The 18,459-nt window shown below is 42.5% G+C and overlaps 1 protein-coding gene across 1 annotated transcript; it reads left to right on the top strand.

Moving 5' to 3' along the window:
• Positions 1–937: 937 nt before the first annotated feature.
• On the top strand, positions 938–17,283 carry ALDH5A1 (aldehyde dehydrogenase 5 family member A1). Its single transcript, XM_045006527.1, has 10 exons — positions 938–1,410; positions 4,867–4,950; positions 5,550–5,720; positions 6,451–6,567; positions 7,068–7,211; positions 8,187–8,330; positions 10,807–10,965; positions 13,177–13,346; positions 14,103–14,161; positions 14,358–17,283. Exons 1-10 carry the CDS (start codon positions 1,108–1,110, stop codon positions 14,561–14,563), a joined length of 1,557 nt encoding a protein of 518 aa, XP_044862462.1. The 5' UTR covers positions 938–1,107; the 3' UTR covers positions 14,564–17,283.
• Positions 17,284–18,459: the final 1,176 nt, after the last annotated feature.

Raw genomic sequence — 18,459 nt, 5'->3', positions numbered from 1 at the left:
GAAATCCATTATCTTTATTTTGCTGTTCTCCCTCCTACTAGTCCTTAGAATCATTAACTCTACCATTTCATGATCACTTCCACCAAAGCTGCCTTCTACTTTCAATTCTTAACCAGTTCCTCCCTATTTGTCAAAATCAAATCCAGAACAGCCTCTCCTCTAGTAGCTTTCTCCACCTTCTGAAATAAAAAATTGTCTCCAGTATGTTCCAAGAATTTGTTGGATAGTCTGTGCCCTGTTGTATTATTTTCCCAACAGATGTCTGGGTAGTTAAAGTCCCCCATCACCACCAAGAACATAAGGTTGTTCTTATTTGCTGACTTGTCCTACTTTGCTAAAAACTGCTATCTGATGTAGCTAATTCCTATAGATGGGACATGGGAGTTTCACACACCCTATAGTGTAAGAAACTGCTGTCTGTAGGAATGTGCTACCCGTAGCGGGAGAGGTAGTGAATTGTTACCATTAGCAGTTACTGATACATATGGTTGTTCTTATGTGCTGACGTGTCCTAATTTGCTAAAACTTGACAGTGATGTGGGATGGAAGCATAAAGTGTTCAGCTTCCAAACAACCCTGCCTGGATTCCTTGTAGTGGGATGCGGGATATGTGGAGGATAATTTAAACTCTTAATTTCCGTAGGGTTCCCCTTCAATAAACTTCTATGCTGGTGCAATCAATGACCATTACAGTTCATCAACTCAGCACGCAGGCACAGGCAGCAATGCACTTGTCCTGTTGCCTTGACTGAGAAGGGTTTCTGTCCAAAGGGAGCGTAGATTCCTGCAAGCTCCTGGGGTAATATCTCACTGGAGATGAAAGGGCTTGTTCAGAAATAGATTTCGAAGTCTGTAGGGTAAAGATGAGCCAGATGGGTTTGTCTCCATGCAGCTACATAGTAGTTTCTTACACCCCATCACATACCGGTAACTGTTACAGGAAGCACAGGGCCAGGCCTGCCGACTGCGGAGCGGCTGGTGCTCCGGGCCTGGTTTCCGTAGGCTCGGGGGCTCCCGGACTGTGCCGCACCCAGCCTCGGGGCCGACCCCTGCAGAGCGCGGGCTGCCAGCAGAGCCCCGCCCGCCCGGCCCGGCTGATCGGCGGCCATGGCGAGCTGGCGGCTCCCCCGGACCCCGCTGCTGCTCCCGCGGGCGGCCCAGCGCCTGCTCCCGGCCCCGCTCCGGCGCAGCGGCTCCGGCCCGGCCCCGCCGCGGCTGCCCGGCTCCCTGGTGCGCTCGGGCGGCTTCGTGGGAGGCCGCTGGGTGCAGGCGGCCGCCGCCTTCCCGGTGCTGGACCCGGCCAGCGGCGCCGAGCTGGGGCGGGTGGCGGACTGCGGCGTGGCCGAGGCCCGGGCCGCGGTGAGAGCCGCATGGGAGGCCGGGCCCGGCTGGAGCGCGGCCCCCGCCAAGGTGAGAGCCCCGGGGGGAGGCGAGGGGGGCGGGCCCCGGCCAGGGGAGAGCCCCCGGCGATGGGGCAGACGGGGAGAGCCCGGCCCAGGGGAGACGAGCCAGCCCCACGGAGCAGGGATCCTACAGGGGCCCGACGGGAGCTCTGGCTCTGGGGGAGGGTGGCCCCTGCTGCAGCCGGGGCGAGCGGGGCACGGCAGGGCCTTGGCAGAGTGTGATTTGCGCTCCAGGTGCGCCCAGGGCACGGCTGAGGGAGGCTGTGACTCTGCAGCAGAACCAGGCCGGCTGCCCCCCTGGTGGGCAGAGCCCCGTGCAGGGTTGGGGCCTTCCTGCAAATGCTGTACGGAGGGACTGCGCTCAAATGAAGAGCTGCAGCGGCCTTGATTCAGCTGCCTCTGTTCTTGTGGGTGGTGTAGTTAATCCCATACTTCACCTAGAAGCGCTTTGGGGCAGGGACGGGTGCCCTGCAGCAGCATGCGGGCCAGGGAGGTTCTGACAGGCCTCTAGGTCTTGCCTCTAATAGGTCTGTCAAAATGAAATACAGAAGGCGGGTTAGTGGAGGCTGTTAGTAAGTGGTGCTTTAAATTTAAAAACTGGCTTGAAGGCCACAGGTCACCTTACACATACCTTAGAACACAAAGAACAGGAGTACTTGTGGCACCTTAGAGACTAACAAATTTATTTCAGCATGAGCTTTCGTGAGCTACAGCTCACTTCTTCGGATGCTGTAGCTCACGAAAGCTCATGCTGAAATAAATTTGTTAGTCTCTAAGGTGCCACAAGTACTCCTGTTCTTTTTGCGGATACAGACTAACACGGCTGCTACTCTGAAACCATACCTTAGAACAGTGGTTCTCAACCAGGGGTACAGGTACACCTCTGGGGCTACACAGAGGTCTTCCACGGGGTACATCAACTCATCGAGTTATTTGCCTAGGGAAGTCAGTACAGATTAAAATTTCGTACTATGACTTGTTTATTCAGATCTATATACTATACACTGAAGTGTAAGTACAATATATATATTTCAATAGCTTTATTTTATAATTATATGGTAAAAATTAGAAAGTCAGCAATTTTCCAGTAATATTGTGCTGTGACATTTGTATTTTCATTAGGGCTGGAAAGCGATTTAAAAAATTAATTGCAATTAATTGCGCAATTAAAAAATAGTCACAATTTATTGTGCAACTAATCACATTGTTTAACAATTACAGAATGCCATTTAAATATTTTTGGATGTTTTCTACATTTTCAAATATATCGATTTCAGTTACAACACAATACAAAGTGTACAGTGTTCACTTAATATTTATTTTTATAACAAATATTTGCACTGTAAAAACCAAAAGAAATAGTATTTTTCAATTCACCCAACACAAGTACTGTAGTGCAGTCTCTTTATCATGAAAGTGGAACTTACAAATGTACGATTATGTACAAAAAATAACTGCAATCAAAACCAAAACAATGTAAAACTTTAGAGCTTACAAGTCCACGCAGTCCTATTTCATGTTCAGCCAATTTCTCGGACAAACAAGTTTGTTTACATTTGTAAGAGCTAATGCTGCCCACTTTTTGTTTACAATGTCACCTGAAAGTGAGAACAGGTGTTCATATGCCACTATTGTTACCAGCATTGCAAGATATTTATGTGCTAGATGTGCTAAAGATTCATATGTCCCTTCATGTTCAACCACCATGCCAGAGGACATGCGTCCATGCTGATGACGAGTTCTGCTAGATAACAATCCAAAGCAGAGCAGACCGATGCATGTTCATTTTCATCAGCTCAGTCATGCCACCAGCAGAAAGTTGATTCTCTTTTTTGGTGGTTCGGGTTCTGTAGTTTCCGCATCGGAGTGTTGCTCTTTTAAGACTTCTGAAAGCATGCTCCGCACCTAGTTCCTCTCAGATTTTGGAAGGCACTTCAGATTCTTAAACCTCCAGTCGAGTGCTAAAGCTATCTTTAGAAATCTCACATTGGTCCCTTCTTCGCGTTTTGTGAAATCTGCTGTGAAAGTGTTCTTAAAATGAACATGTGCTGAGTCATCATCCGAGACTACTATAACATGAAATGTGTGGCAGAATGCAGGTAAAACAGAGTCGGAGACATACAGTTCTCCCCCAAGGAGTTCAGTCACAAATTTAATTAAACCATTATTTTTTTTAAACGAGCATCATCAGCATGGAAGTATGTCCTCTGGAATAGTGGCTGAGGCATGAAGGGACATACGAATGTTTAGCATATCTGGCACGTAAATACCTTGCAATGCCAGCTACAGAAGTCCCATGCCAATGCCTGTTGTCACTTTCTGGTGATGTAAATAAGAAGTGGACAGCATTATCTCCCATAAACGTAAAGAAACTTGTTTGTTTTAGCAACTAGCTGCACAAAAAATAGGTCTGAGTGGACTTGTAGGGTCTAAAATTTTACCTTGTTTTGTTTTTGAGTGCAGTTATGTAACAAACAAAAACAATTCCTACATTTGTAAGTTGCACTTTCACGTAAAGCGATTGCACTACTTGTATGAGGTGAATTGAAAAATACTATTTATTTTATCATTTTTGCAGTGCAAATATTTGTAATAAAAAATATAAAGTGAGCACTGTACACTTCGTATTCTGTGTTGTGATTGAAATCAATATATTTGAAAATGTAGAAAAACATCCAAAAATATTTAATACATTTCAAATGGTATTCTATTGTTTAATAGTGCAATTAAAACTGTGATTAATCACAATTTTTTGAGTTAATCGCTTGAGTTAACTGCAATTAATCAACAGCCCTAATTTTTATATCTGATTTTGTAAGCAAGTAGTTTTAAAGTGAACTGAAACTTGGGGTACACAAGACAAATCAGACTTCTGAAGAGGTACGGTAGTCTGGAAAGATTGAGAGCCAATGCCTTAGAAAAAATGATTTTTTTTTTTAAAAGCATGTCCTCCTGTTCTCATTAACTGTTTTCTAAGCAAGTAGTTCTTTACATACATCTAAAGCATGTGAAACTGGCTGCCTCAAGATATTGAGGCCAAGGGCTTATTAGTTTCAAAAGAGGTAGACCTGTACATGGTGGGGAGAATATATATATATATATATATATATATATATATATATATATATATATATATATATATATATATAAAATAAAATACACACACACACAAATAAACATTCATGCCTGAGAATATAATCTACCAATTAACTTGAGGAAGAAACTTCCACTCTGGAAAGATTTTCCTCTGAAGCACTTGGTGCTGTCAGAGACAAGTTACTGGCATCACTAGCCCTCCAATACAATTTTGAATTCATGTCATCCTTACTCAGTTATCTTTTTTCTGTTTGAACAGCACACATTCACTTATACATAAAGTATGAAGTTAATTCAGTATAGTAACATTTTTATCTATGTTTAAAACAATGGCAGCTTTGCTAAAATATTTTTTTTCCTTGCCCAGGAGAGAAGTGCGTTGCTTCGCAAATGGTACAGTTTGATGATGGAGAATAAAGATGACCTTGCTAAGATAATTACAGCAGAGAATGTGAGTTTTACATGTAAAAATGTACTAATTTCAGCATCTTTCAAGCCTCTTTGCCAGCAAAGGACCCCTTTGTCAACAAAGGATCTTATCCTGAGTGGTGGTATGCACCCACAACTCCCAGGCCTTAAGCAAGGAGGATACATTAGCTATAGAATTTACCATGTAGGGCCTGATTTAAAAAGCCTGTTGAAGTAATGGAAAGACTCCTATAAATCCTTAGCCCAGACTCTGTCCGAAATGTATGTAACCTGGAATCAAAGTGCCATTTGCGGTGCCTAGCACAGTGATGAGGGCTCCTAAGTGCCATGGTTATACACCTCTTCCTTGATATAACGCTGTCCTCGGGAGCCAAAAAAATCTTAGTGCATTATAAGTGAAACCGCGTTATATCAAACTTGCTTTGATCCACCGGAGTGCACAGCCCCGCCCCCCCAGAGCACTGCTTTACCGCATTCTATCCGAATTTGTGTTATATCGGGTCGCATCATATCGAGGTACAGGTGAACAAATAATAATAAGAGTAAAAATAATGACCTACGTGACTTTTTTCAATCACTTTGGTCTCTTTGAAGTATTTCTGCATTGTGATTTAATCATAGGGGAAGCCTCTGAAAGAGGCACAAGGTGAAGTTCTTTATTCTGCCTCCTTCCTGGAATGGTTTGCAGAAGAAGCTCGTCGCATTTATGGTGACATCATTCCACCTTCTGTGAAAGATAGAAGGCTCTTGGTGCTGAAACAGCCTGTTGGAGTGGCAGCCATTATCACCCCTGTAAGTGCAGCTGGATCTGTCAGACTGATTAAAGACTAACTTAGGGCTTTCGGCTCAGCTCTGAGAATGGGGGAATCAGAGACTGCCACTGCCCAGGAGAAACCCCCACTGAATCTCCTCTCCTCCACAAAAAAGAAGGGCCTTTTTCTGCTCCCCACTCATTTGCTCTGGCTGCGCTATACATCCCTGCATGGCCACGTAGGACAGAGCACAGGCTCTGGATAAGATATGAGAAAGTTACAGCACTGGTCTGGATGTGTTTCTTCATTGAGTTACGTATCATGGGACAAATAATGGCTTCTTCATACTGAAAATACATGTCATGTTTTTGGTTTTCATGTTCCTAGGGATACGGATTTGTTCCCTCATATCTTTTTTCTCCACTTACTCTTAGCAGTAGGTGCCCCCCAAAAGGTTGAAGTTTTTGAGTTAGTATAGGCAGTACCAGTTTCTCACTGATATAGAAATCTCTCTGCCATTTATTTACTAGAATTTTTAGAGCATAAGATAATTGGTAGTGGCATTATATACACGGTCTTTTATAGATGCTACCTCTTCGCCCCTTTTCAGTTTTTGAAAAGTATTTAATTGTGAAAGTAAAGCAAACTCTCATTCTTATACAAGGTTTGTTTTGATTCTTGTTAGAAGTTGAAAAAATAGCCAGTTATTTGAGCAGAGAGGGAAGTATGCAGCTTTTCTGATTTTTCATTGTATATTTCTCTCCACCTAGTGGAATTTCCCCAGCGCTATGATTACACGAAAAGTTGGTGCAGCTCTGGCAGCAGGCTGTACTGTGGTGGTGAAGCCTGCAGAAGACACACCATTATCAGCATTAGCACTTGCTGAGGTGAGCTTTTGCGCTGGTATTACACTGGCAATGGACTGTATCTTACAGTAGCAATCTGTAAACAGGAAGTGAAGTGGCATTCAACCATAACTCTTAGCCACAATCTCACACTGAGAGAGTACAAATTTATTCTGTTAAGCAGGTGGTTTAGATTTAATAGTTACCTTTAAAATAAATAAAAACATTGGAATATATTATGGGCATAGTACGAGTATCTTCCAGCATTGACCTAGCTTTGCAAAAGACAGGTTTAACTTTGAATATCTTTGCTTTAGTTGATGTCGGCAACAGCCTATTTGTGTGTAAATAGCAATGCCAACATGTAATGTTTATGGGGCCCAATATTGTGAAGTGCTGAGCACCCTCAGCTCTCATTGACTCAGTGCTTATGTCTTCAGAGCAAATTTACAAATACATGTATGAATATAAAAATATTACCTAACTGATCCTTATACAAGTATATTATTTTGTAACTGCATATTCACTGTTTCTCATTGCAGCTTGCAAACCAGGCTGGAATTCCAGCAGGAGTATATAATGTTGTCCCTTGTTCCCAAAAACAAACCCCAGCTGTGGGGGAGGCTCTGTGCACTGATCCTTTGGTAGCAAAAATATCTTTTACTGGCTCCACTGCTACAGGAAAGGTACATGACAAGACAGTGAATGTTTGAAGGGTCTTTATTGAAAAGCAAGGGGAAGTGTTTTGAGGAGAGAAATGTGTATATAGAACATTTTCCTTTGGGGTGGTTCTTCCCCACACTGCAACAAACTTTTTTCCCTTCTAGCTGTTGAGGGCTTCACGCAAATCTCTGATCCTTTTAAGTACTTTTCCTTGAATTGCTGTCCATTTAATCTGGTATCTGTTGGCTTTTTAAAGCAGTGGTAATGTGCATCATTGCAGTTTGTAACATGATGAAGAGCAGTTACTCAGGAAAGTTCAGCTCCAGAAACTGCTGTTTCAGGTTATGTGATGACTTGACTCTAATGGGAACACGTTAGAATGTGCTGCTCAGTAATGAAGTGCATTACTGAAAGAGGGGAAGGGTTAATGAGGTGAAACCTTTATTTAAGGCTAGATTCTACTCCCTTTACTCTGCGAGTAGTCTCATGGAAATCAGTAGGACTATTTGAGGAATAAGATACTAGCGTGTGGGTTAAGATGGGTTAAGATTCCCCTTAACAAGGAAGGGGCATTTTCTAAAATGGTCTGAGGGAGGAATGGGATGACAGCGAGAAGAGGAAAACTTTAAACTGGATATTAGGAGAAAAATCTTAACAGCAAGTTTTATTAAACTGTGGAATGATCTTGCAAGGGAAAGTAGAAGAAGCTCTTCCTTGAGTTCTAGTTAAATAAAGGCTGGACAAAGTAATTGGATGAAATCTTGGCCCTATTAATGTCAATGGGAGTTTTTCCACTGGAGACGTCAATGTAGGACGGGATTGCCTGCTTTGGCAAGGGAATGGAAAAGAGGGACTATTGGCTCTGTGGTGAACTTGTAGGTTCATTATGGGAGGTCACCCCCCACCAGAGTTAGTTCCCCCTGCCTCTAAATTCTGATGCATTAGTGAACTGATTACTTACACATTTATCCTGTTTGGTGTCTGCTGCATACGTGTAGGTACTGCTGCATCATGCTGCTGGCACCGTAAAGCGGGTTTCCATGGAGCTCGGGGGACATGCTCCATTTATAGTGTTTGACAGCGCTGATGTGGACCGAGCTGTTGCGGGAGCTCTGGCTTCTAAATACAGAAACTCAGGGCAGGTGAGAGAATTATTTTTCTACCTTGCCTATTTCACCTTTTGGAGCATGAAAGAGCCATATTTTTTGTGATTAAGCTATTTTTGCCTAACTTTATTTGCTTGTGAAAGGAAAGCTGCTGGATTTACAGCCCTAGACATCGAAGTCCCCTATCCACTGAACAGATAAAGCACAGATAGCGGCACTATCATGGCAACGCAGTTCAGTCATTACCTATAGTATTGAGAAGATGAGTCTACAGTGCCAGTTTAGTGGCCTCTCTGCTGAAACTGCCAACAAGGGTATCAGTTGCAGATGATTTTGTCATATGGACATTTCATAGGCAGTAAACCCACATGAATTCCTGAAGAGTGGGAACAGAGTTAAGACAACTCTCAGGCCATTAAAGTAGACACTACAAAGTGTATTTAGCTCCGTTTAAAATTAGTGGCTCACAGGTTTTGGGCAACCAAATCTGTTTGTAAGGATGTGCACCTAATCCTGTATTCCTTGTGCCCCTAGGATGCCCAGTGGAGTTAGTGGTGTGCAAGGAACGCAGAAGTCATTTTCAGTAGTGACACGTCCCCATATCCCTTTTTCTGGAGCCAGTAACTTCTCTGTCCCCTACCTTAATGACAAACCTGAAATCCAGCCTCTGTTCTGGCACCAGCTGCCCTTTGTTCAGTTGTGTGTAATCAAACTTGCATTGGAACTGAGGGTTGTTCAAACCCCCTTTCCCAGAGGATTGAACTGTGTTGTAGCTTAAAATTCAGATAATTGAATATGGTACATGCAGGCCCAAGACAAAGGCTTCAGTGGCAGCCACTAGCCTGAATACCAGTCACAAGTCTCGAGTGCCAGTGGTTAGGAACCACTCTTGTAACCAAGTCAGGTCCCATACCTGAGTTAGACATATACAAAATGGAAATGAGGGAAGGATGAGCAATAGCACATGGTGAAAGTGTTTAACCAGATGGAAAAGTTTTTTAAATCAAGTTCACTATCCTTAACCATTCACTATCTGTGCATATGTGTTCAGGGTTAGTTTATAAACGGTACAAACAGTTTAAGATAAAGAGGTGGAAATAATTCCTCCTTTATGTGTCAAGATTCAGTGTTTCTCCCCAGACACAGTTGCTATCATTAGCACCTAAAACAGAGCGTGTACAGCTCACTAAATTGGTTTAGAGACAATCCTGTAAGATCTTAGTCAAGCGGGAAAAAAACAACCAACCCCTCCCCTGTCCTGCACTCTCTACATTGCTTTAAATGTTAATTATATCAGCAGCATCTTGGGAAAAACAGTGAATGGTGTTGTGTGCCCAGGTTGAGTTTGCAAGGCTGGCAGTTCAAAAACGCTTCTCTGCTTATATATGGAGCACGTTTGATTATGAAAATAGTTTGGAGACAAACAAATATGGCAAAAATCTATCTGCCATTTTTAGCGTTACTTTTCAGAGTAGTTGGCACTTACATTGGAGTTCAGTGCACTTGGCACCATTAAAGACAATAGTTGTTTTGAGGTGCACACTGCCTAGAAGATGTGGAGAAGGCCTATGACTGGTGTGGGTTAGTAGTCATTGACCTTGCAGAAGAAGCAAGTTTTAGGTGAATTTTGAAAGGGGCCTGATTAGCATGAAATAATTTCACTAGTCAAAGTGAGGGGACAGCATGAGAGAAAATGCAAAGACTAACCTGGGAGAAGGAAATGAGTAAAGTAATGAGGCTGGAATCTTTGTTAGACCAAAAGTGGTGAATGAGGACATGACAACATGAAACAAGAACCGAGATATAAACCAAGACAGAGCCGTGTAGGATCTTATAAGCAAGGGTAAGGAATTTAGACTTGACATAGAAAGTTACCAAAGGGATTCAAAGGGGGATAATGCAGTCTGACCTGCAAAGGAACATTATTTTAGCAGTTATGTTTTGGAGAACATCAAGCAAGAGGTTGTAGTAATTAAGGTAGCAGGAGAGGAGGGTGTGGACAGAACAAAGGGTCAGAGTGAACAGCTGTTCTTCTCCCCAACCTACAAATCCAACTTATAAAATCCAGATTCTCCTTCTTCATGTGGGATTTGGCTATCTTAACAAAGACAACAATAATAAGATAACAGAAATGTCAGCTCCTACCTTCGCTTAGATGTGGAGTCTGCTACTTAACCCACATCTTGTATCCTTTGATTAGAGAATAACTCCCACTGCACCTCCCGGGTATCCTGGTAGATACATGTATCAGAGAAGCAGCGGCACCCACTTAATCCTTTCCTAGCAGGATCCACACTTGCTAACAGGGTGCGGTGTTTCAGGGAAACGCTTCCAGTTTGTTAGTGTTTGATTTTCAGAGTGTTGTAATGAGAGAAGGGCAAACCTTGGTAAGAATCTATGTGGATGAAGAGAAGGCATGGAAGGAATTGTAATGGTGATCAGTTACTGTGCTGTAAAAAGTGGAAAAAGCACTAAGCTTTGTCTTTTGTTATTCTTTCATGTTTGTTTTCAGACGTGTGTTTGCACAAACCGTTTTTTGGTGCAAAAAGGGATCCACGATGCATTTGTGGAAAAATTTGCCAAAGCCATTGAAAGAGAGCTACGTGTAGGAAATGGATTTGATGAAGGAACTACCCAGGGGCCATTAATTAATGAAAAAGCAGTGGGAAAGGTGTGTGTATATATACATATACTAATTTCACTTTTGAAATTGTAATTTATATTTTTAGGAAGTATTAAACACATTGTATACCCAGTTTTGTCTAATACCTGTTTTGTAAGACTATATTTGCCACTCTACCTGGAATGGTGCCTTACAAGATATGCTATTTACTTACTCTAAACAATCTGTTCCACCTTGCATTTTGCTCTGATGCTGGGAGTACCTTTCCCAGATCTCAAGAAGAGCTCTGTGTGGCTAAAAAGCTTGTCTGTCTCATCAGCAAAAGATATTACCTCTCCCACTTTGTCTCTCTGTATTTGCAGAAAGTATTCTCTCCTCAAAGCCCACAATGATATAAACAGGAGTAATTATAGCCATCATTGCCTTTTTAAACTAGGAAAAGAAAAGGGAATAATCTACCATGAGCAAACCTTTCTTCCTAATTATATTCTGATTGGTATTTTTCTGGAGAACATTTGCAAAAGCTTAACAGACTGTGGGAGTTGTATTGGGTGTATTCATGTCTCTAGGTAGCATGACAGAGTTTTTGTTTTGAACAGTCTGTTTTTGTGTATAAAAACTAAGCAGAAAAACAAATTAAGGCTCAAATTAAGGCTAAAAGTATTGGGGGCTCTGAGTGTGGAGGGTGACTTTTAATTTTGTTTTGCATTTGTATTTTTTAGGTATTTTCCTAAAGAAAGGAGTTTATATAAGTAGTTGAAGAATTTAAATAAATGTATGTTAAGTGGCATTGAGGAGGAGTGGCATTGCATTTATTTATTAGATGATGATTTTTTATTCCTAATTTGTGTGAAGATGCTTCAGCCCACTAGGTGCCTATCACCATCTTTAGGTGCCTAGATATCTTTGAAAATCTGGCCCCATCTCCTTCAAATTTTTAGAATTAGTAGAGTTCATCTTCTCCCACCTGTGTTTTTTTTTGTCTTATTGTTCATAGATTGGAAGAGGAACACAGGCTTTCCTACTTTTTCAACTCCCAGTTGGTTTCTTAATTTGGATGAACTAATCCAAAGGAAGAAAATATATATTCTCTGCCCCAGCTTGCTAAACTGAATTCAAAAGTAAAATGAAGGAAAAAGATTTTCTGTATAACAGGAACTGAAAGTACTTGTATTAGGAAAAATGTCAATACCACCATTCACTCTGTTGTAAAGATTGAAAATAATATAGATATTTAATGCACCATATGACATTGACATATTTATAATAGACCCCAATTCTGTTTACATTTTAAAAAGTAGTACTCTTTAACTTACAAAAATTTGCAGATGACTCACTTATGTCAAGTAGGTTTTTTTAATTCATCTTTTTAAATGATTTGAATAGATTGTAGTAAGTTTAGGCCTTACCGTAGGTTACCATAAATTCAAATTGAATTTTAAGGTCTTGTTTTTAAAAATAAAAATCTGATTTAAATTTTTTAAAAATCCATTTTTTAAAAAGAAATCATCAGTTTTTATCCACCCAGGCTGGTGTTCATAGAAGTCAGTTTAAAGTGCGTTCTGTCCATGTCAGAGTATAGATGGAGATATGGTCTCTCCACTCCCATCTTGAAGACTTGCTATTGTGGGCTAGTCTACACTGGCAGCGCTTTAACGTGGCTTGTGTAGTCGTGACAGAGCTCTCCCAGCGCTTTAAAAAAACCCACCTCCATGAGGGGCGCGGCTCCCAGCGCTGAGGGACTATCTACACTGGTGCTTTTCACACCCCTGAGCGAGAAAGCTGCAGTGCTGTAAATTGCCAGTGTAGACATAGTTTTCTTCTGTCAGTAGGTAAGCACTACACGGTCTTTTGTATCTCTCTCTGACGACGCTAACCATGAATGTGTGGCCCTGATCCTGCAAAGACTTACATGTGTGCTTAACATTATACGCTGCGAGTACTTCTCTTGACTTCAGCAGGACTAATAAGCGTCCGTAAAGTTAAGCATGCGTGTAAATCTTTACTGAATTGCAGCCCTGCATTGCCAGTGATCCTGGTGTGTAAATCTAAAATTCAGGTTAAGTTCAGGAGGAGAGATGAAAATTCAACAAAAATGGAGGTTTTAACAGTGTCTCAGTCCTCTAAATAAGGTGCAGCATAAACTCCTTTTGTCTAATGCCCTATTTAATTTTGGGGAATCTTGTGTATTCAGGGAAAAGTAGACCAAACCTTTACCCTAAATGCTAGCTTGAGTATCTCTTATTTTGCTCATCTCAGGTGGAGAGACACATTAGCGATGCAGTTTCTCAAGGAGCATCCATCGTGACAGGAGGGAAACGACACAGCTTTGGAAAGAATTTCTTTGAGCCTACTCTGCTCAGCAATGTCACAACAAACATGCTTTGCACGCAAGAAGAGACATTTGGTCCCTTAGCACCAGTTATCAAGTAAGATAATCCATTCTTCAGATTAACATAGAGAGAGTTTAGTAAACTTCAAAAAAGTATTTATTTAATGTGAATAATTATACAATCTGCATTATTATTATACAGATTTTGTTTAGGTCTTTTAGGCTTCTGGTGAGATTATCTCTCTCTCTCTCTCTCTCTCTCTCTCTGATTTTATTTTTTTGTAAAATGGCACCTGCAGTTTAACGAGGGAGGATAACAGTAAAAACCATCAATTTTCATGCTCCTTTAAGGGACTTGAGAGCTTTTGCATTTTGTCACATAACCTAATAGTTCTATGTTTCTCTGATCCAGAGTACACTTGGGACAATTTTCCCTCTTTTGTAGTCTTTTTCTCTGAGGTCTTTCTCCCGTGGGGGCCTCCCCCCACAGTATGATTGAACCTGGTAGGACTCAGTGGGGGAAAGATTTACTAATTTTTCTCAACAGTGAGATCTTGTCTAGAAAAGGAAGTGAATGGCGTGTTTAAACCACATTAGTTGACAAGTATTAACACATTTTAAAATTTCATGTAACTCAAGGGAAATGGCAAAAGCACCCTGGCTTGAGACTGAAAATTAAATAATAAACACTAGAAATATACCAAGGAGAACAAACCTACATTCACTTTGTCCCATTGACGGTGACGCTGCTTCTCAGTATCCAGAGAACAGGAAGGCAGTAAAGATTACTCCTCCCCCCACCCCGCTATGTTGATTGCAGGTCTCACTGGTATCTGTTTCTTTATATTGGCAGGTTTGATACCGAAGCAGAAGCTGTTGCTATAGCAAATTCAGCCAATGTGGGTTTAGCAGGTATGTTCTCCCTTTTCAGACAGATACACCACTGTGCAGCTACAACCTTGAGCTTAGTGTTGCAATTGCATGAGATGATGAATTTCATTTTGATTATTTCTGTTTGCTAATAAGTACCTTCCCCAAAACCTTCTGCTGCCATGTCCTTTTGATTTTTGTTCTATTTTAACAATATATTTTTACATTCATGTGGCAGGATATTTCTATTCTCAAGACCCAGCCCAGATCTGGAGAGTTGCAGAGCAGCTGGAGGTTGGAATGGTTGGTGTTAATGAAGGAATAGTGTCCTCAGTGGAGTGCCCTTTCGGAGGTGTGAAACAATCTGGCTTGGGACGAGAAGGTTCAAAATATGGTATTGATGAGTACCTAGAAATAAAGTACGTCTGTTTTGGAGGCTTATAATAATTTGCAAAAATTACACAAATCCACAAAGGCCTGGAAAACAATGGCCTGATTCAGGTGGACTGTCTGTATATTAATATGGCTGTTATCCTCTTCAAATCCAAGTAACGCTGTTGTGTGAGTAAATGTAGAGAGAGGTGTTTCATGTAGCTCTGTGCTGACACTTGTAAAACACAAATATTACTAGTTACATAGATCTAGTTAATACCCAATAGTTGGATGACAGTGCCTCTTAGGTGGTGGTGGTGGGAGGGAGGCGGCAGGGAGCAATAGCTTCTGTTATTTGGGTTACCCTAAGTAAACAGGAAGAATTTGGAGATTTGAGCATAATGAAGATCATAATTCCTGTTCTGGAGGACACAGGCAATCCCCCTCAGCCGTCTCTCCTAGTATTCATGCATCTGTGTAGGGAGTGGAGAGGGGTTGGGGAGGGTAGCCTATCCTTCATGGTTTTGTGCCAAATACGCACTTAATTCTCAGCTTGCTAAGGCTGTTATATAACTTTTTCAAATTGCTTACTTTTGTTACAGTTTGCAGGAGAACTTGGTGCTTGTGAAGGGGAGGAGTTAGTAGTAATGGCTGGAGCCAGGCATTCTTACAGATTAGTGCGCAGCTGTGTCAGTACATATCACTGCTAATGGCATCACCACCTGCTGTTGCAGCTTTGGCCCTCTCCAGAGCAGACATCTTAACTCCTGCCTAAGAGCTTAGTAGTTTGAGGAACAGATACACAACCTGTGCTACCACGTAAACAAGGGCTGTAAGTTGCAGTAGTCTGTATAAACTGGTTGCACAATGACTCAGTGGAGCTTGGGGAATGGCTAGCTTAGGTGAGGACGGTATGCATGTTGCAGGGACATTCTGCTGAGCTGTTGGGGGCAAGATTTATGTAAATGAGCTCCACATGACAATACAAATGCATTCATTCCCCTGTGCAAGACCAGTATGATCCCACCTGGGACAGGGAAGAGGATGGTCATCAACATAAAAGTTGCCAACCAACTTTTTCAAGGAGTGCTTTCCTCCCACTCCTTCACAGAGCCACTTTAGCTTGCTCAGCTACAGATCCTCAGCAGGCTGTACTGCTCCTGCAGCTTTGTGCCTTAAATGCTGACAGGCCCTGGATTGGGCTCCTTGTCACATGGGCAGATGTCCATCGCGGAGTGGAACAAAACCCCAAACTCATCTAACTTACAACCTACTAAGGATTGTATAGGTCTTCAGAGGTAGACTTCGTATGTCATCCCCTTAGTCCAAGTAGCCTCAACTGAAAGCATCATTAAAAGGTGATGTAAAAGTTCCTTAATGTGAAGCAAATAATGGTGTATTAACATTATTTTGACTTAAAATAAGCACTTTATTCACCAAACTAAACTTCCTCAGAAGATCCTATAGAAAATTTTAAACTGGTTTTTCAGAGGCTGGGGAGTAGAAGTTGTGTGTTTTCATTTTTTGGCTAACTGCTGTTCAGCCAGACTTTTACATTTAATTACAGAATGAAAGTGAGCTGGCTGCTCTCTCTATATGAATGTACCCTGTCAAATAGGCAAAGGTATTCAGTTAAACCAAGGTAGGGGGAAATTATTTTTGGACTGACACTTAGGATTAACAGAAAAGCAAGGTGGAGCAGAGCTTCACAGAGCCTTCTCAAGCGCACATAGAGTAGTGTTGATTGCTACTCAACATTTTAAATGTTTAGATTTTTGTATTACACTGGGTGTGGCTGGAGCTCATTCCTTACTGTCCATGTAAAATGCATGAGTGCATTGTGCTGAAGTGATGCCACAAACGGGGTTTGGAAAGGACACTCGTTGCCCTTACAGAAGTCCCTAATGCAATACATATGAAAATGAAGGCCCTGAGGCTTTATCAACTGCAGTGTGTGCTTTTGGAGTTAATAAGGAGACAACAGATGTGCCTGTTTATATTAACCACTTTTTAAACTCTTGCCGATGAGCATACATAGCACCTTGATTTGAGAGTGTTGTGTTATGGCATATATGACAGTAGGGCAGCTAGAACAAGGTATTTTACTCATCCATTTCTTATTCAGTAGAGAGTGCTGCACAAAAATACAGCCACTACTTGCTACATCCCAAAGTACAATAGCTTAAATACAGCAAGCACACAGGCAGTTTTCTAAGTATCTTAGACAGGTGGACCCATCTCTCATTTCAGCCAGGCACTCAAATTGCACTGCTCTGACTGGTTGCCTCCATGTCAGATGCAACACTGTTGGTTGTCTTAAAATCTTGGTGTCTTGTTTTGAGGCTGGATTTTCTTCTCTGAATAGAATTAAATAAAACGTGAGTAAATTTTTACTCTTTACCCAGCATAAGATATCTTTAAACTGTGTCTGACAACAGGAAGCACAAACCTTTTGTTACATAACTGTAACAGTATCTTAGGTTAACTTTAAAAAAAAGTTTGTCAAGTTTTCCTCCATGCCTGTACTCCAGTGCTTGAATATGTATGGTTGTCTAGGTAATGTCTACATCAAAGAGCACAAATGGATCTTTCTTACAAATGTTGTACTCATCAAAAACTGTGATCCTTTAACAAAAGACATACTTGAAATATTACATTTTAGTTTGTGTAGGATTAGTTTGTCATTGTCTAGCTTTTTTCTAATGTAATGTATATGGGTGTTCAAATAACGCATACTACTTAGCAAAGAAACTGAACTGTTTTCAAATAAATATCTAACACCTGTGAAAGCATTGGATAGTGTGGGTATTCACTTTTTCTGTGTTAAATTGATAGTTAATTAGGCTGTTATTTAATACTCAATTGCTGTTTAAGTCCAGGTTCCATAGATTTGCATTAGTTTTCATTTATTTCAGATAAGCCAAACAATGGAAAAAATGCATGCTGTGTACATTCAACAGAGGCTGTTTTGTAAGTGTCAGAGTTTAGACCACCACATGGCAAACTCTTGAATTTATCAAACAGTTACATCACTTCAAAAGGCAACGATTTGCCTATTTGTCTTTCATCTGAGCATCTTCAAGCATTTTACAAATACTAGGTTATAAAGATTCTCAATAGCCTGGGCGGTTAGGGACTAATAATACATCAAGCATTCTTCAGTCAGGATGGTGGACCTGTCACAAGAGTTTACACCCAGTAGCTTTTTAGGTCTGCATTGTTTTTTCTCCCCAGCAGGCACAAGAACATTTCTGACCACCCTAGGAATGCTTTTTCAGTAAGTTACTTTAAGTAACGCATTTCCCCACCAACATGCTGCCTTAACCAACTTAGTTCAATTGAGCAAAATAAGTGAAGGAGGCTCTTGATCCTAAGGCTTCCCAGAAAGTTGGTCCTGCAGAGGCAATAAAAAGTGCATTGCCATATTGTGTGGCATTCAGCGCAGGGCCGCCCAGAGGATTCCGGGGGCCCGGGGTCTTCGGCGGCGGGGGGCCCTTCCGTTCCGGGACCCGCCGCCAAAGTGCCCCGAAGACCCGCGGCGGGAGCCCCCCGCCGCCGAATTACCGCCGAAGCCGGACCCGCCGCCCGGTCTTCGGCGGTAATTCGGTGGCGGGGGGGGGGGGGGTGTCCCCGCCGCGGGCCTTTGGGGCACTTCGGCGGCGGGTCCCGGAACAGAAGGGCCCCCCCGCCCCCGAAGACCGGGCTGCGCTTCGGCGGCGGCGGCGGCGGCGGCAGGTCCCGCTTCTCCCCCCCCGCCCGGCCCCGGGTCCCGCTTCTTCCCCACCCCCCGGCCCCGGCTTCTCCCCCCGGCCCCGGCCCCGGCCTCGGCCTCGGCCTCTTACCGAGCGCGTAGCCAGCAGGGCCTGAGCTCCGTCCCGCTCGGAGCCGCGTGGTGAGGGGGCGGGGCTGTGAGCTCCACGCCGAGCGGAGCCGTTGGAGCTCCCAGCCCCGCCCCCTCACCACGCGGC

Source organism: Mauremys mutica, chromosome 2, assembly GCF_020497125.1.
Source record: "Mauremys mutica isolate MM-2020 ecotype Southern chromosome 2, ASM2049712v1, whole genome shotgun sequence".
Classification (NCBI taxonomy): Eukaryota; Metazoa; Chordata; order Testudines; family Geoemydidae; genus Mauremys; species Mauremys mutica.
Note: the sequence above shows the minus strand (reverse complement) of the source record. Positions and strands in the feature narration are given on the sequence as shown.

Coding starts and splice junctions, on each gene's coding strand:
- ALDH5A1 (XM_045006527.1), top strand. CDS start 1,108: ATGGCGAGCTGGCGGCTCCCCCGGACCCCGCTGCTGCTCCCGCGGGCG. Junction 4,951..5,549: donor AGATAATTACAGCAGAGAAT/GTGAGTTTTACA, acceptor ATTTAATCATAG/GGGAAGCCTCTGAAAGAGGC. Junction 6,568..7,067: donor CAGCATTAGCACTTGCTGAG/GTGAGCTTTTGC, acceptor TTCTCATTGCAG/CTTGCAAACCAGGCTGGAAT.